Genomic DNA, 27240 nt, shown 5'->3' with positions numbered 1-27240 from the left:
AAATGAGGGGAACTACTGGTACAATGGACTAAAGGGATGATTCCCAGACCAATTCCTTTGTCTTCCCATTTGGTTGATCTTGAAAATCTGATTTACCATTACTACTGTTTTGTAAAATTGCTTGGATTGGTATTTAGAAGGTATTTGCGCAGAAGCAAAGCCAAAAAAAATAAATTAAAAAGCTGCACTTTACTATGCTAATAAAAAACTGGCATGCAGACATAGTTTTGAATTCGGAGTATTAGTTTATTGGAGGTAAATTCTGTTTTGGTGGCACAGATTTGAGGAATAGTACTGTACAGTTCTGAACGTTAAGAACAAGTTTTAGCAATTTTAGAAAACATCCAAAACAGAAGAGTCTGAGTGGGAGCTTACAGCAACAATTTTCCTTACCTATTTATAATAAATCATGACTCTAAAAAGAGAATTTCCAGCATTGAAAGGAAAAATGTTCAGATTTCATTTAGATAATTCTACCTTCAACAAGTATTTCTGAGTGCCCAATAGATAGAGGGACTGTTTCCTATGCTTGGGATACAGTATGAACAAAACAGATACAAATTCTTGCCTTCATGGAGGCTTTTTTATTAGCTTGAAGACCCTTAGTAGGCAGGCAGATAGAAAATTGACTCCTCCAGTGTCTCTAGATGAGGCATCCATCTGTTGAAATAAAAGTCCATAACCTGGAGCAATGAGCCAGGTGGGGGAAGGGAGCTATGACTACAGCACAGATCACAGTCTCCAGTTGATAATGTATGATATAGAAGAGGTGTCCTGCCAGCAAGGGCACAGCAGGTGAGGCCTGAGTGTCCAGTCAGGGGACTTTTGTCACCTGGCCTCCCAATGCATGATTCAGGCCACTTGGCTGAACTGGTTCCATCCTAGTGGGCAGATGATCCTGAACTTAATAGCAAATCCAGTCATAATCCTAAAAGATTATATATAAAAGTAGACATGATTCTAAATATCATAAGAAACCGAGAAAAAATTTTAAGACTTTCTTGATATTACCAACTATTATAAAAACAGTAAAGTTATCTCTTGATTTTCAGAGAATAGCACTAACTGGACATTATCTGCTCTTATTATAGATGCATATTCTTGGCAAGGCTGCTGGCAGCTCGAGAATAACAACGTAACTGGTCTGTGATGCTCCATTTCCAGAGTCCTAGGAGGCATTGTCCTTTACTAATCTTGATTTGAATACACTTCAGTGAAACATTATCAGGCCAGAAAGATAGGATTTTTGGTGCCTATGAGGTATGTGCCAGTCTTGTTCCAAAACATGTTATTAATAAAACAATGTAGAGAATGGGTCATGAGTAGCCATATGCAATATCTTTACAAGTGAGAATTTAGTACATAAAAATATTTAAAATCAGTAGGAAAGGGGTGAATTAATCAAATGGCATATGGAGCATTGACTATTAACCTGGAAGAAAAAAATGTAGGTTCTTCTATCAAATGACATCCAAGGGAGCACTGGATACACAGAAACCTTTCCTTTGTATCCAGTGTAAAATGGTGAATGTTTTGCCATTCAGTATGATGAGGGATCCAGGTGGCAATGCTAGCAATCAGGGTAGTGAAGCTTGATTAGCAGCTTGATTCCAGTCTTATCACAGAACATCTAGGGCATCTAGTTGAACAACTCAGACATTATGCTCAAAACCTGTGACTTTCCCCCCACAGTTCACAGCACCAAAGAGGGGTGCTCTTGTCTGTCTATAGTTTTAGAACCAGCATGTCAAATAGCTAGGCACAGTAAGAGCCCAAGAGTCAATAAAAATGCACCAAATTTCATCAAAGGGAACAGTGGCCAGAGTTGAGAACAACCTTGTGTTCTGTTCAGTGAGAGGAACAACCACATCAATTTTGGGGTCTGCATAATACTAAGGTTGAATAATCATAGCGTCTGAGTGGTTTCAACTAGCCAAACCATCAGAGAACCAGGCCCAATTAGAGGAACTTCTATGAATAGAGGGCCTTACTGAGCCAGCAGCTATGCTCCAGGCAGCAAAGCAAGGAATAAACGTCCTGAGGGATAGTTGCTGTTTCATGCACAGCTGAGATGCTGCTGGGACCAGGACAGCTACATTCTTGATTTCACACATGAAGCTTGAGTTCTTCGCATCTTGTCAGTTGGTAAGTCCAAGATGGCACACTCCCAAATTGGAACATTAAGTCAGAGGCCTCTGCGAGTCAGGTGTAATGTAGAAGAGCTCAAAAGTAGGCCAATGACTGCGTTACAATAGGGGTATATGTGGGAGTTGTTAGGGCATCAAGTCAAACCACCCTTCCCCGCCCCCAAGCGTGCCTCCTTTTGCCAGAAGTTCCAATCAACAAAATCACCAGTCAGAGACCTGAAGCCCAAAATGGTCATTAAGGCTGTGAGACCTCAAAAGTAGTTCTTTACATGCAACTCTTCCTGACTGGGAGAATGCCCTCTGTGACTTCTGGGAAGGGGAAGTACAGCATACAACATATTAATTCCTACTACACTTTCAGATGTAGAAGTAACCACAGTACATTACACTGGCCCAAAGGACCCAATTTATTCCTAAGATTCCATTCGTTTCCCTTCCCTACTGTAAACTCTGCCCTAATGACATTACATAAATCTAGATGCCCCTACCTCTATGGGAACTGATAAGATGTTGCCTTGGGCAGCTGTCTCCCAGAGAACCATACAAGTTTGAGTTCCCCCCTTCCCTCAATGTTCCCCAGAATACTTCAGTGGGTGCCAATGGCCTTTGGTCCCTTTTCTAGACAGGAAAACCTCTTTCCCTTAAACCAGCTGAGATTGGAGTATATGGAGATGTGGAGAGTGGCTTCATGACATTAAGAAAGTCCCCTTTATTTTAGTCGCATGATGGCTACTCACCCTTCAACCAAAAATCTTCCAACTTTTTAGGTTCATCCAAAGCCCTGTATCAGGCGGTCCTGTCTATTTCAGTGCACTGAAAGAATGTCTTTTGTACAAATTCTCTGATGATCTTTGAGGGACTCCTTGACACACCAACTCTCTAATAAGGTTTGCACTCTCTGGCTGACGTAAGTTTAGCTTTTACAGTAATTTTCTGCCTTCCTAGCAGAGACATGGCTAAATTGTGTGCAGAAACAAACAGAGCCAAACATGCAGCTCAACAGAATACAAGCCTAACTCTTGTTCACAATATATTCAAGCGATAAAAATGTAGAAGAGAGAATCTTGTTCCACACATTCCAGGCACCCTGGGTGTCTTTTGGTGAGGAAATTCATGCTGAGCTAACATCTGTGCCAATCTTCCTCTATTTTGTATGTGGGATGCCTCCACAGCACGGCCACTGAGTAGAGTAGGTCTGTGCCCAGATCTGAACCTGTGAACTGGGCCTAAGCAGAGCGTGTGTTACTTTAACCACCCTGCCATAGGGCAGCCCCAGGCACAGGCACCCTAGCTTTGATCCTGTGCTGTGCTGTTAAAGCATGGCGCCCAAGGTTGTCCTGGAAGTCGTCTCCATGTTCTGACAGTGGCCTGGTAGTTTGTCAGGGAGGTCTTTCTTTGTGAGAACTGGGTGTGGCATCCACATCCCACTAGCCAGTTACAAAGCCCCAGTTAGATGACAGGGAGACTGGGAAGTTTAGATCAGCTATGTGCCTCAACAAAAAAAAAACCTAAATTCTTACTAGTGAACAGATTACCAGCTCATGTGATGTGTGAGTCATCTAATAGGACATGACATCATTCAAAAGGGCTTCCTCTAGTACCTTGAAAGAAATAGAAGCTTGAGGGAATTCTTTAATATACTCTCAGGGTTGCCTCTTGGACAAATTCTTCCCACATTCATTTTTTACACAGTTTCTCTCCTGTGTGATTTTCTGATGTCAAATGGGTTGGTTTTTTAGCCAGGAGTTTCCATACTTATTATATCAATAGGGTTTTCCCCCTCCCTGAATTCTCTGACATACATTTAGGGTTGATTTCTTATACAATTTTCCATATTCATTACGTTCATAAGATTTCTCCCCACTGTGCGTTCTCTCATGTATTCTGAGGTTTGATTTCTGGCCAAAAGTTTTTCCACACTTATTACATTGAAAGGGCTTCTCCCCTGTATGAATTCTCTGGTGATCACTAAGGATTGCCTTCCGGACAAATTTTTTCCCACATTCATTACATTTAAATGGTTTCTCCCCAGTATGAATTCTCTGATGCACTCTGAGGGTTGATGTCCTGGCGAAAGTTTTCCCACAGTCATTACATTTAAATGGTTTTTCACCTGTGTGCGTTTTCTGATGTTGAATAAGATGGTCTTTTCGCCAGAAGGATTTTTCACATTCACTACATTGATAAGTTTTCTCACCACTGTGAGTTCTCTGATGTATTCTGAGGTTTGACTTTTGGCCAAAAGTTTTCCCACATTCGTTACATTGAAAGGATTTCTCCCCTGTGTGAATTCTATGATGATCTCTGAGGGTTGACTTTTGAACAAAAGTTTTTCCACATTCACTACATTTATAGGGTTTTTCTCCTGTATGAATTCTCTGGTGTCCCCTGAGGGTTGACTTCTGCACAAATGTTTTCCCACATTCATTACATTTATAGGGTTTCTCTGCTGTGTGAATTCTCTGATGTGTACTGAGGTGTGACTTCTGGGAGAAAGTTTTTCCACATTCATTACATTCAAATGGTTTCTCTCCCGTGTGAGTTCTCTGATGTTGAATGAGATGTCCTTTTTGACAGAAGGATTTCCCACATTCATTACACTTATAGGGCTTTACTTCAGAGTGAGTTCTCTGGCATACTCTGTGGGTTGATGTCTGGTAGGATTTATTTTCACAATATTCAAAGGATTTATCCCCAGTTTGTGTTTTGCCATTACATACCAATGGATTCTTTTCTGTGACAGTTCTCTGAGGTTGAGTGAGGTGTGACTTCCTGATGAAAGTATTCCCACTTGTATTACATTCATAGTGTTTCACAGCTACATTAAATTTATTGTACTCCTTGACAACTGACTTCTCACAAAAGGATTTCCCACATTGGTTAAAACGACAGTGTTTCTTCCCTGTCTTAGTTCTTTTGTGGTCAAAGAGAGTTGTCTTATCACAGTTTTCCCTAAATTCATCATCTTTGCAGGATTTTTCTCCTGTGTGAGTACTTTTATGTGTAACAGAGACAGCCTCATTATAGAAAGCTTTTCTAATTTCATCATATTCAAAAGCTTGCTCCAAAGTTTGACACTTTTGATGCTCAGTAAGACTTTCCTTATAACTGAGGGCTTTCCCATTCTTATTATATTCAAAACATTTTTTTCCAGCATGAGTTCTCTCAAACTTAATTTTGAAAGGCAAATTTTCACATACACTACAGGAATCTCTTTTTTTGGTTGAATAGGTTCTATTATTAAGGATAAACTGAGAACTATTTTGCGAATTCACTCTCCATGAGTCACAGTGACAGGACATTTTTGTTGAAGAAACAGAAGCTATGTGCAGATTAAATGGTCTTCCCCCAAATTTCTCTTCCTCTTTAGTCAATGGTTTATTATTGATGAATATTACTTGCTGTAAGGGTTTCTCTTTGATTCTCTTATTCCTCTTGAACAGGTTATCACCTTTGCAATCTCCTAAAACTGAGGAAAATTGAAAATATGAGTCTTACATTTCTTATGGTTGGAGCTTATAGAATATAGCTGATGTTCCATTTCATTTTTTGATTTCTCAAGATTAAATAATTTGTGTGACTATATAGATATATTCACCCTCCTTCAAAAAAACAGTATTTTATCTAGTGAAAATGAGAAAGGAAACTGGTAAGAAACACATATCTGTATTTAAATTGTGATAAATTGGAATTTCCTACCAGAGTGGAGAAGGGAAAGAAAAGAAAATAGAAATTAGATTTATAGGAGTGATTATTTTAGGGAGCTGGAAAACCAAATAATGGGATGAATACACCAAGGACTATAAACAAGTAGAGTTGCAGGAAAAATTAGGAGATAATGAGCACTGATGGGCTAGACCCAACAGGGAAAGGGTTTGGTTTGAGGAAGTAAATTACAGTATAGATCCTACATTATCTAAACTATACTGGTGCAATATGCAAAGAGTCTACATACTTCCAATTTGCCATCATCCCTTATTTCCTTTCAATCATTCAACATCCAATTAAATCGATAGCACCAACTTCCTCATGATTTAAGGAAGAAGTTTATAGCTCAGGATCTAAGCCATCTTTCAGCTGTGAGTCACAGAAATAAAAACAAGTTTAAAACTGATGAAAAGAGAATCCATTCTTACAACTAAATTGGATTCACTGCTCAATTCTGGCTGTGGTACCTTTGATTCAGTCTATCAAAACTGTCAGTGAACCTGATCACCTCATCCTAAATTTCTACATTTCAATTTGATATGAGGGGTACTATTTTATTTTTTTAAAGATTGGGATCTGAGCTAACAACTGTTGCCAATTTTCTTCCCCCCCCCCCACCCCCCCGCTTTTTCTTCCCCAAATCCCCCCAGTACATAGTTGTATATTTTAGTTGTGGGTTGCTCTGGTTGTGGCATGTGGGACATGGCCTCAATGCGGCCTGATGAGCGGTGCCATGTCTGCGCCCAGGATCTGAACCAGAGAAACCCCAGGCTGCCAAAACAAAGCACGGGAACTTAACCACTCGGCCCCACGGCTGGCCCCAGGGCTACAATTTTCAATGGAGTATCATGGAAGGCCTTACTGCAAAGATGACACTTGAGATTAAGGTCCAAATTCTTTATGCATTCTAGATGCCCATGCTTAATGGGTTCATTATATGAGTTGTAAATATCATCTGCTACTTCTGGCTCATCTCTTTACTCTGTTAAGCATGAAACACAATTTTTATCTGTATAAAACTTCTATTTGCAACTTAAGAGTATAGGGTGAATATTCATGGAACTAGAAACCATGTCAAGAAACAGAACACAAACGACTCTGCAGAAATCCCTATTTATCCCTGTCCAGTTACAACTTCTTCATGCTTAAGAGTTCCTCACTTTCCTAATATTTATGTAATCATTCCTTTGATTTTCTTTGTAGTTTTACCACCAATATATGAATTCCTAAAAATGTAGTTGAGTTTTGCCTGTTACTGATATTTACATAAATATATCCATACAGGCATATTTATATTTTTTGGTTTCTTTTGCTTAATGTTCTGTTTGTAATCACTGTTTAAGATTTTATGTAGTGTATAATTCTCCCTTAAGGAATATAACTATTTCTTCATTCTACTGTTAATGATACCAATTTTTGGCAAAAATAAACAATATTTCCATAAAGATTCTTTTATTCACTGTAGACAATACAATCATGCTTCCTGTAGGGAATACAGTTAGGAAAGGGACTGCTTGGTTACAAGGTATGTAAAACTTCAGCTTGATTTGATAACATCCTCCTGACTTCACAGTGGTTTTACCAATTTACATCTTCAGTCAGTGAACACCAGTCTTTAGTATTTTGCATCTTCACTAGGACTTGGCATTGCCAGATTTATTAATTTCACCTCCTATCATACATATCTCTTATCTCACCTTATCTTTGGCACTCCATGAAAACTAATGAGATCGAGCACATTTTTAAAGATTTAATGCACATCTGAAAGTTTCTGTTCAAAGTCTTTCATCTGTTCTTCAGTTCGGCTGCTACCTTTTCCTGTAGTGACTTGTGGAAGTTCTTACATTTTCAAGACACTTACCCTTTTCTAGGGTAAGTGTACTGTATACATATTCTACTCTGTGGCTTATCTTTTTATCCTTTTAATGATATCTTTTTTGAAAAAATATTCAATTTTAATGTAGTCCAATTTAATCATTTTCCTTTGATTGGTGCTTTTTGTGCTTTTGGCTTTATAAGAAAATTCTTGAAATATGAAGGTGTTCCCTAGTAAACTGACCTTTTGGACTCTAACTACCCTCCAGGATTCTGTCTGCTGGTGCTCAGTAACTCACCTTGGAGGCTCTGGTTTGAGAATTCTTCCTCTAAGAACCAAGGCTCTTCTCCTTGCTCCAACTTAAAGATCACCTCGGGTTTGTAAGTGCAGTTCCCTGTAAACAGGGAACAGTGGAGTACTTAGGCCAGATGATGAGCTCTTTCGTCTCCAACAGTGGAAAAAGACACAGCTGTGGGAACAGCATCCTGAAGGTCCTCATCTGAATTTATCATTGGGAGCTGACAACACAAACATTCCTACCATTCCTTAAATAGATGTAGTTACTTTATATTCCTGAGTGAAAAGCCTAAATAACAGTAAAATTTAAATAAAGTATTCATGTGTATTGGTGCAAAAAAGGAAATGCCTTCTATATGGAGTTATGAGGGTAAGTTATGCTTATATGCTCACCCACTAAGACTAGGTTTTTGTAGTTCTCCAGCATCACATCTCTGTACAGGGTTCTCTGAATTGGACCCATTTGTTGCCACTCCTCTTGGGTGAACTCGACAGTCACATCCTTGAATGACACTGATGCCTGCAACAGTACATTTCTGTTCAATCTGAAGGGTTCAGAATTAGGTGACATAGAAAATACCTAGGAAAACAATTCCTATGTACTGTAAAGAACTTAAAACAAATGATATATTAACATGAAAAACATTAGATTTGAAGGTAGGAGTGATAAAACATAACGAATAACAATTTATAATGATAAAATGGTCCTTTTGACAGAAGATACAACAAACATGAATTGGCATGCAATTGAAAACATAGCTTCCAAATACACTCAATCCTCATTATTCACAGATTCTGAATTTGCAAACTCACCTACTCACTAAAATTTACTTGTAACCTCAAAATCAGTACTCATAATTTTGCAGTCATTTGCAAACAAACACAGAATGATAAAAAATCCTAGCTAAGCAGAGCAAGATAATGGTTTGCCTTCTTGTTTCAGCTGTCCTAAACAAGCGTCCTTTTTGCAGTCTATATAGCACAATTTTTGCATGTTTGTGCTTTCTCCTGATGATTTCCGTCTCAAATGGCCCCCCTGTGAAGTGCAGAAGTGCTGTCCAGTGTTCCTAAATGTAAGAAGGCTGTGATGTGCCTTATGGAGAAAACAAGTGTGTTAGATAAGCTTTGTTCAAGAATTAATTATGGTGCTGTTGGCTGTCAGTTCATGTTTATGAATCAACAATAATATTAAATGAAGTGTTTTAAAACACATACATACATAAAATAAGGTAATATATTGACTGGTTGACCAAAATGTTGTGACCAGAGGCTTCCAAGAACCTAACCCTGTATTTCTCCTAGCAGTGATTCAGTATTTGTTAATTCAGTGTTAACGGCAACTTTACAAAACATAACCGCTGAGAATGAGAATTGACTGTATATAAACAAAACATGACAGAAATGAGATAGATTCACAATTATAATTAGTGATTTTAACTCTTTCAGTAACTCATAGGACAAGCAGGTTGAAAAAACCAATAGGGATTCAGAATAGTGGAGAGCAAACTACAGCCCAAAGGTCAAATCTGGTCCACCCCCTATTTTTTTAATAAAAACTTTTATTGGAACACAGTCACATTTGTTGTATGTATTATCTATGTCGCCTACAGCACTGTAACTGTAGAGTTCAGTAGTTCCAACAGAGACCGTATCTCCCACAAAACCTACTATCTGACATTCACAGGAAGTCTGCTGACCACTGATATAGAACATTTAAATGACAGAATTAACCAAGTTGACTAATTGAAATATATAGGATAGCCTGATCATAACAAATTATTTTCTAGTACTCTCTGCATATTAAAAAGCAATATGTCTCACCAAATTAGAAAAAATTGTAATCATATAGTTTGCCTTTGAATTTTAGTTCAGAGAGGTAGACAGCTGAAAAGAACAATACCAACATCCTTACAACAAGATCAAATCTGGGTAAATTGGAAATTGTCCTTTTTTGAACTCATCAGAGAAATCAAACTGCATGGCACACCATCTGAAATCAGGAAAGAGACAGGCACCTGTAGGGAGAATCAGGAACCACTTGTTTGCTTACTGAACCATATGCTACCAAACTCCATTGAAGACAGCAGGAAGACAAAGCCAGAAAAATTTTAACCTGCTAAAGGCCACATGTGTGCAAATGTTAGAGTATTAAGTCCCTGGGGAGTCACAGGGTGATTTCTACCTTCTTGTGGAATTTTCTCCAGGAATCCAACCTGTCACAGAGAGGACTGGGGGAGAATCCAGACGAAGTCTCTTTCTGCCCCATGTGATGCTGGCTACTGTTGGGGAAGAACAGTCACTGCCTAAATTCACTTAGACCCATACTGCATATCTCCACTACATAATACTTCATCTGTAAGGGGAAAGTCATCAAAACACATTAACTTTGATAGGATATCAGTGCAGTAGGGGGAAAGCACTAGCGGACATTATCAAAATGCTGCCCAGACTCACATGCCCTATCTTTTGTAAGTAATAAAATGTTGAGACTCAACTTTTCAGTGCCTAAGACTGAGGTCCAATTAGAAGATAAGCCCCATTCCTAGACAACTGTCATTATTTGATCTGTCTGGTGGTTCCCTGGAACATCTCACTCATGATGCTGTCTACATTTCTCATGACTCAAAGCTCACCCACTGCAAATAGCATTTTCCCTGGGGGCATGCCATTAGTGGGGAAAAAAAAAATCACGGGATATTGTTTACCCTCATGGCTACTTCACATAGTTTATAATGGAAACAAGAGTCTAACTAAAAAGCTTAAAAGGAAAAGCTGGAGAATGAGATATCCCACCGGGGCTTTGAAAAGCTCAGACATATCCTTGGGAATCTAGAAGGCAACATACATGCCCTGGGCCATGTGCATACACAGGAAAGACCTGAGAAGGCACTGAGCCCCTAGCTCTCGTTAGCCTTGAGGCTCTGTGCAGGGAAAGTGAAGGCTACTGCGGAGCAGTAAAATGCCAGCTAACTGCTGAAGGCATACCCCAAGATACACACAGAGCACCTCAGCAAAGATTGGAGCCTTACTGGGTACAGGTACTTAAGGAAGTCAGTCGAATTTATTAGCTGACTCTTTAGCTAATGGAGCAGAGCCTTCAGTGGCCACACATGACAAAGAATATAGATTCTATGCTTAATTCAAAAGAGTCACTAAACAAACACATAACAGCTGTGGTGGGGGAGACTCTGATTACAAATTACTACATTATATTTGAAATGTCCAGTTTTCAACAATAATTTGAGATATGCAAACAAATGAGAATGTATGAGAAATGTATGGCTCATACACAGGGAAAAAAAATTATGCATGAAACAGTGTAGAAACTGTCCTTGAGGAAGTCCAAACATTGGACTTATTAGACAAAGACTTTTAATCAACTGTTTTAAATGCACAAAAAGAACTAAAGGAAATCATATCTAAAGAACCAAAGGAAAGAATGAGAACAATGTCTTACCAAATAAACAATATCAATAGAGAGACAGAAATTATATATATAATGAAAAGGGAGACCAAAATTCTGGAGTTGAAAGTATAATAATTGAAGTAAAAACTTCCCTAGTGGGCTCAAGAGATCTGTGCATGCAGAAGAATCATCCAATTTGAATATAAATCTACTCAGATGATCCAATCTGAGAACACAGAGTAAAAAGAATGAAGGAAAAGGAACAAATACCTCACCGACCTGAGGACAAACACAGCAACATCTACATAACAGGAGCAAAAAGAGAGGCGAGAACAAGAGAGGTGGAAAGCCAACAAATGAATGTGAAAGCAGCAGGAGAGAAGTGACTCATCACTTCCAAAGGCTCTCAAATAAGATCAACAGCTGATTTCTCATTAGAAACCAGGGAGGCCAGAAGGCAATGATATGACATTTCAAGTGCCGAAAGGAAAGCCTGTCAAGCAAGACTTCAGCATTCAGCAAAACCATTCTACAAAAATGAAGAAATTATGACACTCCCAGATAAACAAGGATTGGGAAAATTTGTCACTAGTACACCTGCTGTGTAAGAAATATTAATAAGGGTGTCATTCAGGCTGTAATGAGAGTACATTAGATAATAACTCAAATCCATATGAAGAAATAAAGAAAACTTCTAGGTAAAAGTAACTACACAGGTAAAAATATAAAAGGCACCATAATGTATAAATGTATTTTTATGCATTTATTTTTCTCCTATATGATTTCAAGACAACTACATAAAGCAGTAATCAGAAATCTCTGCTGGTATACATATAAGGCAGGAAAACGTAATTTGGATGACAATAACAGTACAAAGGAGTAAGGAGGGAGTGGAGCTACAGAAGAGCAAAGTTTTAGTATACTATGGAAATTATGCTGGTATTCATCTGAACAAGACAGTTATTGTTAAGATATTAATTGTAATCAACAAGATAATCACTAATAACAGACAAAAAATGTAGCAAAGACATAAAATAATGAAAATGGTACACTAGGAAATACTGATTTAACACAAAAGAAGGCAAAAATGACAAAGTAGAAAAACAAAGAGCATATCACCTACTGAAGACAAATGTTTAAATGGAAGACATAAATGCTACTTATCAGTAATTACATGTTAATGGTTAAATGCTTGAATTAAAAGGCGGAGACTAGCAGAATGGATTTTAAAAGACATGATCCAATTATATTCTGTCTGCAAGAGACACTTTACATTCAAAGACAATAGTTTGAAAGTAAAAGAGTGGTAAAAGATATACCATGTAAACAGTAATCAAAAGAAACCTGGATTGCTTACACTAGGATTAGACAAAATAGAGTTTAAGACACACACAAAAAAGGAAGGACAAAAAAATAGGCTTTAAGAACAAAACAAGGAGAAACAAGGACATTTTATGATGGTAAAAGGGTTAATACATCAAGAGGCTGTAACAATTATAAACTTACATGTACCTAACAACAGAGCTTCAAAGTGCATGAAGCAAAAACTGACAGAATTGAAAAGATAAATAATTCAACAATGATGGTTGGAGATTTTAATATGCCATTTTCATAATGGATAGAGCTAGCAGATGGAAGATCAATATGGGAAAAGCACACTTGAAGATAACTCTATATCAACCAGACCAAGATGTCTACAGGAACACACAGGCCAACACCTTCTTCTCAAGTACACATAAAACAGTCTCTGGTATAGACTAGAAGTTAGGCCACAAAACAAGTCTTGATACATTTTAAAGGTTAAAATACAAAGTATCTTCTGTGACCAAAAAAGAATGAAACCAGAAACCAGAAACCAGTAAGACAAGGAAAATTTAAAAACGTGGAAATGAAACAACACACTCTTAAAAAACCCAAAGGATCAAAGAATAATAACAAGGGAAATCAGAAAATATTTTGGGACAACTGAACATGAAAACACAACATATCAAAACTTAGGAGATACAGCCAAAGCAGTGCTTAGAGGGAAATTTGTAGCTGTAACGTCTACATTAAAAAGATCAGAAATCAATAACCTAACATACACTTTAAGGAACTAGAAAAATATTAAAACTAGCAGAAGAAAGGAAATAATAAAGATTAGAGCAGAGAAAAACAAAGGATAGAAAAACAATAGAATCAACAGAATTGAAAGCTGGTTCTTTGAGAAGATCAACAGAATTGATGAACTTTTATGCAGACTGACCAAGAAAAAAGAAGAATCAAATTTACTACTGACCCTACAGAAATAAAAAGAACTGTAAGAGAGTACTATAAACAGCAGTGCACCAACAAATTAGGTAACTTAGTGAAAAGGACAATTCCTAGAAATACACAAACTACTAAAACCGACTCAAAAGGAAACAGAAAATCTGAACAGATTCATATAAGGAGGCTGAATCAGTAATTAAAAACCTCCCTACAAAGAAAAGCTTAGGGCCAGATGGCTTCTAATGAATTCCACCAAACATTTAAGAAGAATTAACACAAATCCTTTTCTAACTCTCCCAAAAACAGAAGAGGGAACACTTCCTAATACATTCTACAAGTTACTCTGAACCAAAGCCAAAGAAATCACAGGACTAAAATTTAATATCTCTTATGAATATAGATACAAAACTCTTCAAAAAAATACTAGAAAACTGAATATAGCAGTATTTTAAAATTAAACACCATGACCAAGTAGGATTTATCCCAGGAATGCAGGATTGGTTAAACATTGATAAATCAATCAATACCATTCTATTCCTTTAACAGAATAAAGGAATAGAATTATATTATTATCTCACTAGATGCAGAAAAAGCACTCGACAAAATTTAATACCTACGTGTGATAAAAACTCTCAGGAAACTAAAAACAGAAAGAGAACTTCCTTATTCTAACAAAGGACATGTACAAAAAACCCTACAATTAAAAGCAGACTCAATGGTGAAATATTGAGTACTTTACCCTCTAAGGTGAGGTTTAAGAAAATGATTTCTATTATCATCACTTGCATTCAACATTGTACTGGAAGTACAAGAATAAAGCTTAAAAAAAATTAAACACATAAATATTGGAAAGAAAAAAGTAAAATTACCTTTATTTGCAAAGGACATGATTGTACCTATTTAAAATCCAAAAGAATCTATAAATAAGCTACTAGAATAAGTGAATTTGACAAAATGCCTAGACAAAAGATCAACATGAAAAAATCCATTGTATTTTAAGATTAATCAACAATAAACCACTAGAAAGTGAAATTTAAAAAACAGTACTATTTAAAGTAATATAAAAATAGATCAAATATGTAGGAATACATCTAATGAAACATGTCAAAGACTTCACCTCTACTATGAAAAACCACCCAGCAGGATTTTCTGTAGAAACTGATGAAATTTCTATGAAAATGCAAAGGAACTAAATTAGCCAATAATTTTTTTGAGGAAGTAAAACTTTAAGGCCTTATACTACCATATTTCATGACTTACTGTAATGCAACAGTAATTATGACAGTGAAATACCAGCAGAAACAAATAACTGGATCAAAGGAAGAGAATATACAGTCTAGATATAGACTCACATATATATATGGTCACCTGATTGACAGCAGAGGCCTTACTGCAATTCAGTGGACAGAAGATGGTCTTTTCAACAAATGGTCTAAAGCAACTGGGTATCTATATGGAAATAGGAATCCTGACACTTACCTTATACCATACACAAAAGTAATTCCAGGTGGGTCAAGCTCAAATAATCAAGCATCTACTCACAACGTAGGAAAATATCTTCAGGATCTTGGAGTAGGGAAAGATCTTTCAAACATTATACACAGAGAACTACCATTAAACTTCATTAAATTTAAGAACTCTGTTCATCAAAAAAATTACTAAAAAAAATAGTCAAGCTACAGATTTAAATATATTAGCAATACATACAGCTGGCAAATGACTTGTATTGATAATAGAGAAATAACTCCTAATCAATAAGAAAAAAAGCAAACAATCCAATTAAAACACAGAACTGAACAGATACTTTACATAAAAGGACATCCACATGGCCAAAAACCAAATAAGGGTGCTCAATATTAGTATTTATCACTGAAAAGCAAATCATAAATTTCAATGAGACCACTAAACAGCCACCAGAAAGGCCAAAATCAAAAAGGCTGACAATAACAAGTGTTGGTGAGAATTTGGTACAGCCAGAATGCTGGTGGGAGTATAAACTGGTTCAACCACTTTAGAAAGCTACTTGTAGTATATATTAAAGCTGAATATGTTTATTCTATGAATTAGCAATTCCATTTCTAGGTATAACAAGAGAAATGAAGAAATACCAAGAGACACAAAGTAATGTTCACAGCAGCTTTATTCATAATAGTCCCAAACTAGAAAAATACAAATGAAAAACTCACCAAAATTGAATGAGCAAATAAATCATGTAATGAAATACTGCTCAGAATAAAAAGGAAGTACTGAAACACACAGCAACATTGATGATCTAAAAAATGTTATGTACAGAGAAAGCAGACAGACCTCCTTTTCCTCTGAAAAAAGAGTACACATCATATGATTTCATTTATATGATGTTCAAAAAAGAATTTATCCTTTTTTTTCTGACATGTGAAGTTAGAATAGTGGTTGCTTCTGCAGAGGGGACAGCGATTATTAAGTAGAAATTGGAAGGAAGGAAATTTCAGGAGTGATGGAAGTGTTCTCCATCTTTACCTGGGTGGTAAATTCCATGTGTATACATATGTAAAAATCCAGGCAGTTCACACTTAAGAGTGCACTTTACTAGTATTAAAGCTGTACCTCAGTTAAGGAAATGATAAACAAAAGGAAAAAAATAGAGTGCAAGAGAAAAATTTAACAAAATTTTATAGTTGGTAATTTGGGAAGGTAGGAACATGTCTATTACAACATTATCCCTTGCATCTTTCTATATTTAAAAAATTTCTCAAAATGCCACTAGCAAAAATGAAATAACTTGGTCTAGCAGACAAAATATGTCCAAAGACAAATGATGAAACAGGGAAAAATATCCGTCACACTTGTCAGAAAAAAAGGATAAATTCTTTAATTAAAAAGCCTCTAAAATTAGCAAAAAGGAAGACTGATTCACAAAAAAAGAAATATAAATGACTTAAAAAATATATGAAACTATGTGCCATCTCAGCTCTCATAAACTTCTAGAACAGCGATCACCATTCTGCCCTCCTGTCTGAAAAATTCTGGAGTCATCTTGACTCTCACCTCACTCCTTTCATGTCTTTCACATTCCATTAGTATTTCCAGATTAAAAACAAAACTGCTTTGATTACATGCATTTCTTCCCCATGTTATGTATTAGAACTCATGATAAAACCAAGCCCTTAAGAATGGCATCCAAGGATTTCTAGTGATAACGGGCTTTTTGTCCGACCCCAAACTCACATACTGAAGTCCTCACCCCCCGTACTTCACGATATTACTGTATTTGGAGACAGGGTCTTTACACGGTGATTAAGTTATAATGACGTCATCAGGGTGGGCCCTAATCCAATATGACTAGCGTCCTTATAAGATGAAATCTGGACACAGATGTGTACAGAGGGAAGATGAAGTGAAGACACAGGGAGAAGACAGCCATCTATCTGCAAGCCAAGGAAAGAGGCCTGGAACAGATTCTTCCCTCACAGCTCTCAGAAGGAACCAGCCCTGTCCATAGCTAGATTGCAGACTTTGAGTCTCCAGACCCTGAGAAAATAAATTTCTTGTTTAAGCCACCCAGTCTGTGGGTCTTTATTATGGTAGCCCTAGCAGACTAATACACCGAGTCTGGTCCCAACATTTATCTCCATCTCTATCGCTTATTATTCCCTAAGAAGAAGTCCACAGTGTAACAAGCAGTCTTACTGGACCTTCCTGCCTTGTTTAGTCCACTTCATGCTGTTCTCTCAAAATGCAGTAACCTCCCCACACTCTGCAACAACTCAAATCCCACCTGTTCTGCAGGACTGACACAATCCTTTCCAACTCTCCATCCATGATCAACTGAAACTACACCACCAATGTGTTCTTTCTTTGACAAATTGCAAATCCTGATGCCGACTCAATTCAAATGACTAATTAATCAGCTAATTCCTTTAATCATGACTTGATTATTTCCCTTGTATGAGGAAGAAATCTTCACATTATTCCTAGTATCTCCTCCAAGGGGACTGTACTTGCCCACAGGAAGTTTAGTCCTTACCAGCAAACAAACAATCTGGAAGAGATAAGGTCTTAAAGATTAGGAGGCTACATGACAATGCATGAGAGGAAACACAAGACAGAGAGGAAGTCAGGAAACCTTCCTCTTGGAGGAGTCCTTCCTTCACAAGAACAGGCCAATTTCTCACGGGTAGAACAAGTGTGCGCAGGTTCCTAGGAGAGAAGATAACAATGGCATGGGCTCCACGTTGTGAGAAATGAGGTGGTGTTCTAAGAACGGAAAAACAGATTCTTTCAGTGGCCCAGTTCTGTATTCAGAGGAGATCATCTTTTATTCAGAACAGAATTTAATGAGCAATCTGAACTAGAGAAGCTGAGGGCCTGGCAACAGAGCCTATGAAATGAACCTGTGGTGGTTCCAGACTGTGAAGGTAATGCTCTAATTGGAGAGACAAATACATATCAGCTTATTTCCACCAATGTGTGAAGTGCCGACAGGAGCAAGACAGGGGGCTGTGTGGATTTAGAAGAGGAAGGGAAATTAGTCCAGCAGGAGATAGGGGGAAAGAAAACAGCATTGTTTCCTCGCTGAGGCAACCAAAGCTGACTCATGATAGGTCAAAAGTAAAGAGCCAGACCTCACAGCCATTAGAATGGCTACTATCAGAAAAATAGAAGTGTTGGTAAGGACCTGGAGAAACTGGAACCCTTGTGCATTGCTGGTGAGAATGTAAAATGGTGCAGCCACTGCTGAAAACAGTATGGCAGTTCCTCAAAAAATTAAACATAGAATTATCACATGCTCCAGCAATGCCACTTCTGGGTATATCCACACAAATGAAAGGCAAAGTCTTGAAGAGATATTGTATACCTATGTTCACAGCAGCATTATTCCCAACAGCCAAAAGGTGGAAGCAACTTAAGTGTCTGTCATCGAATGAATGAATAAGTAAAATGTGGTATATACACACAATGCAGTATTATTCTGCCTTAAAAAGGAAGAAAATTCTGATAAATACTACAACACAGATGACCTTTGAGGCCTTTATGCTAAGTGAATTAAGCCAGTCACAAAAAGACAAATACCGTATGATTCCACTTACATGAGTAGGGAAAGTCAGACAGAAAGTAGAGTGGTGGTTGCCAGAGGCTGAAGGGAGGGAGGAATGGGGGGTTGTTTAATGGGTATAGAGCTTTAGTTTTGCAAGATGAAAAGAGTTCTCAAGATTGGTTGCCCAATAATATGAATGTACTCAACACTACTGAACTGTACACATAAAAAATGGCTAGGATGGTAAATTTTATTTTTGCAGTTACCACAATTAAAAATAAAATGAAAAAAAAAAAGGAAGCAATTGAGCCAGGTGTCTTTTTTGCATGGGCTGCCATAACAAAACACCATAGACAGAGTGGCTTACACAACAGAAATTGATTTCCTCACAGTTCTAAAGGCTGGAAGTCTGAGATCAGGGTATCAGCATGCTTGGGTTCTGGTGAGGTTCTCTTCCTTGCTTACAGATGGGCACCTTCTCCCTGTGACCTCACACATGGTCTTTCCTTGGTGCCAGGGCAGGGAAAGATAGAGAAGCTTCTATCTCTCTCTTCCTCTTCTTATAAGGCAACCAATCCTATCAGATTAGGATCTTACCCTATGACCTCATTTACCCTTAATCACCTCCTAAAAGCCCCACCTCCAAATACAGTCACGTTGGGGGTTAGGGCTTCAACATACGAACGTGCGGGGGACACAATTCAGTCCATAGCACCAGGTAAACAGAATGAGGACACGGTTCTAAAGATCACTCCAGAGAAGACAAAGAGAACATGATACGAGGCAGAGTCAGCAACAGAAGGATGCGTTTAAGAAAGTAAATGAGGTTTGGTGGTGTTCTAGAATAGTCACATATTGAATTTTTTAATGTCTTCTTTCCCACTGAATGATATTAAGAAAGAAAAGTATCTGTACTGTGTAAGCTGTGACTATAGCACGTGTCACTTCCCTGGAACACCTGCTGCTCAATAAACAGTTGTCAAAAGTCGGAGCAGCAGTAAAGGAAAAAGAAAAAATGGGAAGGGGTAACGCCTCCCAAGCCTGAAGGTCGCCCTGAGACTGGGGACTGTACCGTACGGGAGTGAGGAGCCATGCAGTGATTCACACACGCAGGAGACGTGACCTCATTCGCACTGAGACGAACTTCTCCTGTGGAAGAGGGGCTTAGGAGGTGAAGACAGAGGTGGGCAGATCAGCAGAGAAGCTATTCCAACAGTTCAGTCAAGAGGCCATGAGACAGCAGTAGGAGGGATAAAGTAGAAGAATGCATTTAAAATGTCTTAGGTTGAACCATATAAAATTGCTGTTATCTTCGACCTACACAGATAAGAAAAGCAGCAAGACACAACTACAGACCAGACGTGGCAGGAGATGAGCGTACGAGCAACAGGAGCCAAGGACGTATCCCACTTTTATGGCTTGGGTGTCTGGCTGAATGGGCTTGTATCATCTAACAGGGAAAGATGGGGAGGATCTGTCTGGGAAGGGCTGTAAATATTAACTCTGATTTTGAATCAGCTGAGCTGGAGATGCCCTTTAGATACCCACAGAGATGTGGAGTCAACCATGTCCAACATGGTAGACATCAGCCACACGTGATTATTTAAAACTTAAGTTAAAAACTCACTTCCCCAGTCACACTAGCCACATTTAAAGTGCTCAACGGGCACATGTGGCCAGTGGCCACCATTCTGGACAGCGCAGATACAGATCATTTACATCATCACAAAAAGTGCTATTGGTCAGAGTGGGCTGAAGAACCACATTGTGGAGAAGCAGCAAATACATCATGGTTAAAACCAGAGAGGGGATGAAATGGGTCACAAAGATTAGTTCGAAGAACAACGAGAAGGAATCCAAACTTGTGGATGAGACACGTGAAAGGGGAAGAGAAGGAAGACGACTCCATGCAAGAAACACAAGAAGACAGTGGCAGGAGGGTGTCACAGACACTAACTCAGGAGACTGTCCCGAGGGAAAGGGTCGGGGCAGAGGCAGGCGCAGCAGAGAGGTCCACTGAGGTAAGGACTAGGGAAGACCCACTGGATTTGACTTTCATTAGGTGACTGGCGAGTGCGGGTCACAGGCATACGAGCAGAGACACCAAGGCCTCGTGCACTGGTCGTAACTGGGAACAGCAAGTGTGTAACAGATGCCAGAGAAGAGAATTTAAACAGTCTCTGAACAACTTGTTATGACAGGTACTTGAGAGACATATTCACAGAGCTATTTTAAGGACATGAACATGCAGGCCATTCAGTGGACCTCTAGTTAGTTTTGGTAGTATTCCTAGATCCAGCAGGATAATCAGAAAAATGTTTACCTCAACTTCTGTTTTAGTTACCTGAACAAGTGTGTTATCAAAAGCCCTGCTTTGGCAATATGCCCACTACTTCCACTGAGGGGAAAGTGGGAACAACCGCCTGCATTTATTTCAGGGTTGTTATTGGAAAGATTTGCACTATCACCCACATGAAGACCAACAAATACATTTTTCCTAAGTTTGATGACTTTAGATTCCATGAGGAATGTTTGGTTGAAGCCTCTCATCAATGCAAATCTTCAAACAAATATAGTCTGTCTGACTCCGCCAGGGCTATCAGAAAGGTCAGGACGAAACCTGCAGCTGCACTTCGGACAATCTGTAGCATCAGAGGACCTGCATCTAGGCATCGCCACCTCTGCTGCGCTCCTCCTCTGCTGCGCTCCTCCTCTGCTTTCCTCCGTCTTCCTTCAATGATTCTGATCCACTGCTCTTTCTGCTACGCTGTGTTAATGTATATGGTTCCTTAACCACCTTTAAAATCCATTATTAAAAAACGTGGTAATCAATAACTCACCTGAGATATGTTCATTTTCTGCTGCTCTGGGGAAAGTGCAGAGAAGTGTGCGGGATAAGCTGGGGGTAAGGAAAGAGGAATGGAGGCATGAGAGGTCTGGTGAGCTTCTGTATTCACTTGCCTCAAAATCTCATCACACCAGTTAGGGAAAAGGCCTCCCTACAGAGAACGTTCTGCTGACCCTTGAGAAGGGGCAGGAAGCACCACAGAGACAGCACTTCCTGATAGGATCATGTGGATGTAACCTTGCTGTTTTTCACTGGATGACTGTAAATTATCTTCCTATTGACTTAAAAAAATGTATGTCCCCTCTAATTAACAAAAAATTAAAACAGGATTAATATTAATATCCTAGAATATTATTTACACCTTGAGTTAGAAAAGCAACACAAAACTCTGGAAAAAAAAGATAAGATGCTTAATGACAAAATATTTTAAAATCTCTTTGTTCCAATTTGTTGCAAATTCTCAAAAAGACAGAATGAATAGCACTGTGCTTTGCTCCTAGCTCTATCTTAGGTGACCAGGGGACATACATCTCAGGCTCAATATTTTTTTAAGGTTTCAAAAGAGTCAGAAATGGAAGTCCCTTCCTATACTATCATTTTGTGATTTATTATGTTCAGAACAAAGGAATCTTCTGCATATCTCCAGATGCCACATGTGATGGACAAGGTGTGAGAGTGGCTCAGAATCTGGAAAGAGTGAGAGAAGAATGAAGAAAATGGGGGGCTGTTTCCGGAGTGAAGACAGACCTTTCTCAGCTCTGGCTGTGGCTGGGGCATTTCCTGTGCAGCCTGACAGTCCCCCAGCCCTCTCAAGCCCAGCTTACCACCTGCTGGAAGCTGGTCCAGTGTCCACTGTCACATAGTCTATGACGGCTTCTGGATGTGGGGACATCACCAAGTCTGGCTCTCTCTGAGCAAGGTGATTAACAACAGTGACTGGTAGAGCAAACAGGACCCGCTCCTTTCTGAGTTCTTCTGCATCTGTTCTGAAGCTCTGGTGAGGGTGGTCCCTGTCAGATGGGCTTTTCTTCCATGTGGGACTCCTGTCCCCAGGGCTCCGTCCTTCCTTCCAAACAAGAGCGACTTTGTTCCTGAGATATTGAGACTTAGACCTAGGAATCAAATCCATTTTAGTTGAAACTTCCATCGGCAGTATTTCTCAACTTCACTACTGACATTTTGGGCTGGATAACTCGTTGTCATGGGGGGCTGTTCTGTGCATTTTGTAGGATGTCTAGCAGTATTTGTGGCCTTTACCCACAAGATGCTAGTAGCACTCCTCCCAGTTGTGACAACCAAAAACGTCTCCAGACATTTCCGGAAGTCCTCTGGGGAGCAAAATTACACTGCTTGGGAACCAGTGGTATAGAGCCTTACACCTAATTCTCTCGGAATTCATTAGAAGTGTTCAATCCGTTATTGTAGTCACCAGCCACATCCGACTATTGAGCACTTGAAATGTGGCTAGCCCACATGCTGAAATAACATTATGGCTATATTGAGAGAAACACATGTTCCTAAAATTAACTTCGTATGTTTCACATTTAAAATTACATATCTGGCTGACTGTGTCTTTCTGTGGGACAGCAGTGCACCACGACATCAGACTGAGCCTTCCGGGGACGGGCAGCCTCGACAGTGCAGGAGGTGCCGGAAGCCTTAGTCTTACCCAGAGGCTCTGGAGACACACTAGAAATCCCAGAACAAGTACACTCGCCACAGACTGAACCTCCGTTCACACTGACTTGACAATGACAGCGCTGGGGACGTGGCAGAAAGTCCCCCTGCGAGCGCTGCACAGGCTGCCGCACTGGGTTTGAGGCAGGCCTGCTGTTAGGAACAGCCTGATGGGGGGCGGGGAGCCCATCTGCGTTTGCATCCTAGCTTCCTCACCTTTGCGACCTTGGGTCTGGAGCTGCACTCCTCTGAGCCCATTTTCTTATGTTTTAATGAGATGGTTATACCTATAATTAGGGTGGTTGTGAGGATTAAACGAAATACGAAATAAAAAGAACAAAGTGTCTTCCAAACATGACGGGAGCCGACACTACACGTTGCTTATCAGGCGGTACTTACCAGCGCTTATTAACTAGCACTTGGCTAAACGCTTTACAGACGACGACTTCTCTCTGCGTAACGCCACGAAGCAGCTTTCACTAATATCCTTATTTTCAGATGACACACCTGACCGATGCCCGAGCGACACACGCGGAATCGCCCGGGCCCTCGGTCCCCTAAGCTCAGCCCCGCCACGGCAGGCTCTCAGGCAGCCGCGCCGCGCCCCCCGCACGCGCACGCCCAGCGACTGCAGTCCAGGAGGAGGCCCTCACGCGCCCCTGGGCCTGGACCCGCCCCCGCCCGCCCAGGACGAGGCTCTCTGACGCCCCCGGGCCCGGGCCCGCCCCCGCCCGCGCCCGCGCCCGCGCCCGCGCCCGCGCCGGCGCCCCCTCCCGCCGCGCACGCCTAGCGTCTGCCCCCCAGGACGAGTCCTTCTGACGCCCCTGGGCCTGGGCCCGCCCCCTCCCGCCTTCCTAGGGCTGCGTCCGGGCCTGGCTCCGGCCCCGGGCGGGGGGAGTCCTTCCTGTTCCCTTCCCCTGGGCACAAGCCCACCCCTCCACGCTGCCCCCCGAGCTGCGCGGACGCGCAAACCCGCCAACGCTCTCACTTGAGGCGCGAAACCTCCACACTCGCGAGGCAGGAGACGGCGGAAGCAGAAAAGCGGGGCTGACTGCACATGCGCAGGAAACGCAGGCCATCCGTTCCCAGAATGCTGCGCGAGAACCCGTAAAGTTCGAGACTACGTATCCCGTAAAACACCGCGATCGCTCACATAATGCGTGAGTGTGGGGGCGTGTGTGGACGTGGGTGGGGTGGCGTGGGGAAGAGTTAGGGAGTAATGAGATGTTATAAACAGTCTCTACTGATGACTGGTGTCCCGACTCTGCCAAAGCCCAGAGGTTATGGGTTAAATTTTGCCATAGCACACATACCGTGTGGGTCCGTGATCGGATCCTGGTTGGAGAAAATCGGGGAAATCTGTATATGCATTGGATATTAGAAATATTAAGGGAAGTTGTTACTTTTGTTGATTGTGATAACATTGGGATTATGTAGGTAAGTTTATTATTTTTTTAGAGCTGCGTATTAAGGTACTTAGCATTGTATTATATACTTGTAATTAAAAGCAAATAACTTAGAAAAGGCAAATATAGCAAATTGTTAAGAATTTCTCTCTCTGGAATATGGTATGCTCATTTTACTATTTTCGGCTTTAGATGTGTTTGGAAATTTTGTAATGTAAAGTTCATAAAGGGAGAATTTTGAACTGTCTTTTCAAAAGTGTGCCTTTTAACTCAGAGCTGCCAAGAAAAGTAAAGATATATGTGTCAAATAACAAAACCAAGAGAATTTAGCAATGAGTTTGATGTCCTTTATTCAAAGGAAAACAATCTATGGATTACGGGAGTACAGTGCCTAACATGCAGTGGAGCACTCTTCTGAGGGATTTTGGGCAAGAGTGAATTTTCTAGAATGTTAGAAGAGGAAACGTGGAAGCGGAGCATGATTGGTAGGAGGTCAGAGATCTTGAAATTTTCTAGGGTAAAGTAAGCTGGCTAAAACTGAGTTGGAGGATTGTGGTTGTTGTAGTTAGTTTTCCTTGACAATGAGACGTGTCCCACAAGTGCGGGCTGACTGAGGTTTAGATTTGTGACATGAGCCCCCACTTTGTGGGTCCCAATATACAGTTGACTTTATCATATGTAAACAGCTTTTGTAAATAAAATTGTAAAATGTAACAAATACTAGAAAATGGAGCCTGTCATTAGCATAAAGGAATAATATCTATAATCCTCAGCATTTTTCTCTGGGAAAAAAAGAAAAAAGTACATAAGCTGTTCAGTCTTACATAAGTAATACCTGAAATTACACACAACTCGATAAGAAAATGATTATGCAAATTATGCATCTCCTAGGGATGAATTTGCTTAGAATTTATGTGCACACTTCTGAAATTAGAAGCCAAATTAGGAACCTCTGAACACATTTTATGACCTTTATATGTACATATACTTATAAACACACAGACTTTTCTTGGTTAATATTTTGTAATATAGATAATTTTATATTGCAATGCTAAAAAGACAGAGACTCAGTTTTGGTGAGCAAGTAAAAAATATTAATGTTACCAGTAAGTTAGTGCAGTTTATGCGAATCAAGGTGTAAAACTTTGTTCTGTTGACACTTAAACTTTAATAAATATCAGTTTCCTAGATGGAAAGAATAAAATTAAAGTTCCAATCAGAATTCTAAAAAAAGTTTTGTGTGTTTTTTTCTCTTTGACATTTATGTATTTTGTTTGTTAAACGTAAAGTAACAATTCCAACTTTCATTCCAATAAAGACTTTTAGTAATGATCAGAAAAGAATTGAGAATGTATTAACAGTGTGTCTATATTAACATGGATGCTATTGCTAAAATATTTGAAAACTGATCCTGGGGCAATAAAAGTTCAAGTCCGGGAAGAAAAGCAAGTGAGACAGTAGTATGTATCAGAGCCGGGGTTTAAGCAGTGGAAAGAGAACTTTCAGTAACCTTGTAAGAACAATGAGGTAGGTGCTGGAACAGAGTAAGGTTATATCTATGGCATAACTTTCATAGGGATTCAAGCTATATGCAATTAAAAGACAATTTCTAAGTTTTTAAATTAAATTTCTAAATTAAGTGCTTAAAGAATACTAGTGTTTTTACAATGTAAGGCCTCTCAGCTCCTTTCCTAGGAAATGCTGGCCCTTCACTCGTATCCTCTGCGTGAGACCCTGCCCCACGCCGGGTTGCCTAGCTTGCATGTGCTAAGAAGGGCTGCAAACCTGAGCTGCGCCCCACCTCGTCCGAGTCTGGTGCTGCCAGTGTAAGATGGGGCACCACTACAGTAACTAATAAATATTTGCGGAAAGATATTTTGAGGCTATAAAACATCTTGTTTCTCCTCAAAGTATCGCCCACCAATTTAGCATTCGTCAGTGGATCTTGCCTACATCAATTATTACTCTGGTGTTCTAATGGTGATTTTCAATTTCCCTCATTGGTTTGAGGAAATATGAAGCAGCCTCTGACATGCAGGAACTGACTGACACTCAGAGCCTGGCTGTGGCTAACTGCTGTTCTGGTGCTCACAGCGAACAGTGATGTTTTCCTGTTGGACCTAAATAATGTCACTGAACACCAATCAGACAAGGTCATTCTGTGACCTTGTAAGACAGGCACAACCACTTTATTTTTATTTATTTAAAAGATTTTATTTTTTTCCTTTTTCTCCCCAAAGCCCCCCGGTACATAGTTGTATATTCTTTGTTGTGGGGCCTTCTAGTTGTGGCATGTGGGACACTGCCTCAGCGTGGTTTGATGAGCAGTGCCATGTCCGGGCCCAGGATTCGAACCAACGAAACACTGGACCGCCTGCAGCGGAGCGCGTGAACTTAACCACTCAGCCACGGGGCCAGCCCAAGGCACAACCACTTTATAATTTTGCATAAGTATGGACAAAAACAAGGTTGCTCTACCACTCTCAAAATGCTAAACATGATTCTCTCAGCTGATATGAGTGACTGTTGCTTTTTTTAAATTTTTTTTACAGCATCCAACCCAGACCAAATTCAACTGCCTTGGAACCTCTGCAAAATGAACTAACCAAAGCTCAAGTCGTATAATTCCTTTCTAACACCATTTTAATAAAACATTTTTTGGTTCCCA

General features: G+C 39.7%; 1 protein-coding gene and 1 long non-coding RNA gene across 10 annotated transcripts; one reads left to right on the top strand and one right to left on the bottom strand.

The window, feature by feature from the left end:
* Positions 1 to 225: 225 nt before the first annotated feature.
* Positions 226 to 24265, bottom strand: ZNF510 (zinc finger protein 510). Of its 9 annotated transcripts, none has more exons than XM_070248088.1 (8): positions 24155 to 24233; positions 23383 to 23453; positions 22314 to 22601; positions 21482 to 21540; positions 10151 to 10247; positions 8362 to 8488; positions 7970 to 8065; positions 226 to 5616 (listed from the first exon to the last, which is right to left on the bottom strand). In XM_070248088.1, the coding sequence occupies exons 5-8, from the start codon at positions 10232 to 10234 to the stop codon at positions 3911 to 3913; spliced, it is 2013 nt and encodes a 670-aa protein (XP_070104189.1). In that variant the 5' UTR covers positions 10235 to 10247; positions 21482 to 21540; positions 22314 to 22601; positions 23383 to 23453; positions 24155 to 24233; the 3' UTR covers positions 226 to 3910.
* LOC111770123 (uncharacterized) lies at positions 23878 to 27240 on the top strand. The gene is made up of 2 exons (XR_002803069.2): positions 23878 to 24326; positions 27125 to 27240. It is a non-coding gene; the product is annotated as an uncharacterized lncRNA (long non-coding RNA).

Source organism: Equus caballus, chromosome 23 (assembly GCF_041296265.1).
Source record: "Equus caballus isolate H_3958 breed thoroughbred chromosome 23, TB-T2T, whole genome shotgun sequence".
NCBI lineage: Eukaryota > Metazoa > Chordata > Mammalia > Perissodactyla > Equidae > Equus > Equus caballus.
The sequence above is the reverse complement of the archived record's forward strand: the minus strand, read 5'-3'. Positions and strand labels throughout refer to the sequence as shown.

Excerpts from the sequence above, each read along its gene's own strand:
- ZNF510 (XM_070248088.1), bottom strand. The coding sequence starts at position 10,234 with ATGGGGCAGAAAGAGACTTCGTCTGGATTCTCCCCCAGTCCTCTCTGT. Across the intron at positions 8,489-10,150 it reads GGAGAAAATTCCACAAGAAG|GCATCAGTGTCATTCAAGGA; the intron begins GTAGAAATCACC and ends GTACTGTTGCAG. Across the intron at positions 5,617-7,969 it reads CTCAAACCAGAGCCTCCAAG|TTTTAGGAGATTGCAAAGGT; the intron begins GTGAGTTACTGA and ends AATTTTCCTCAG.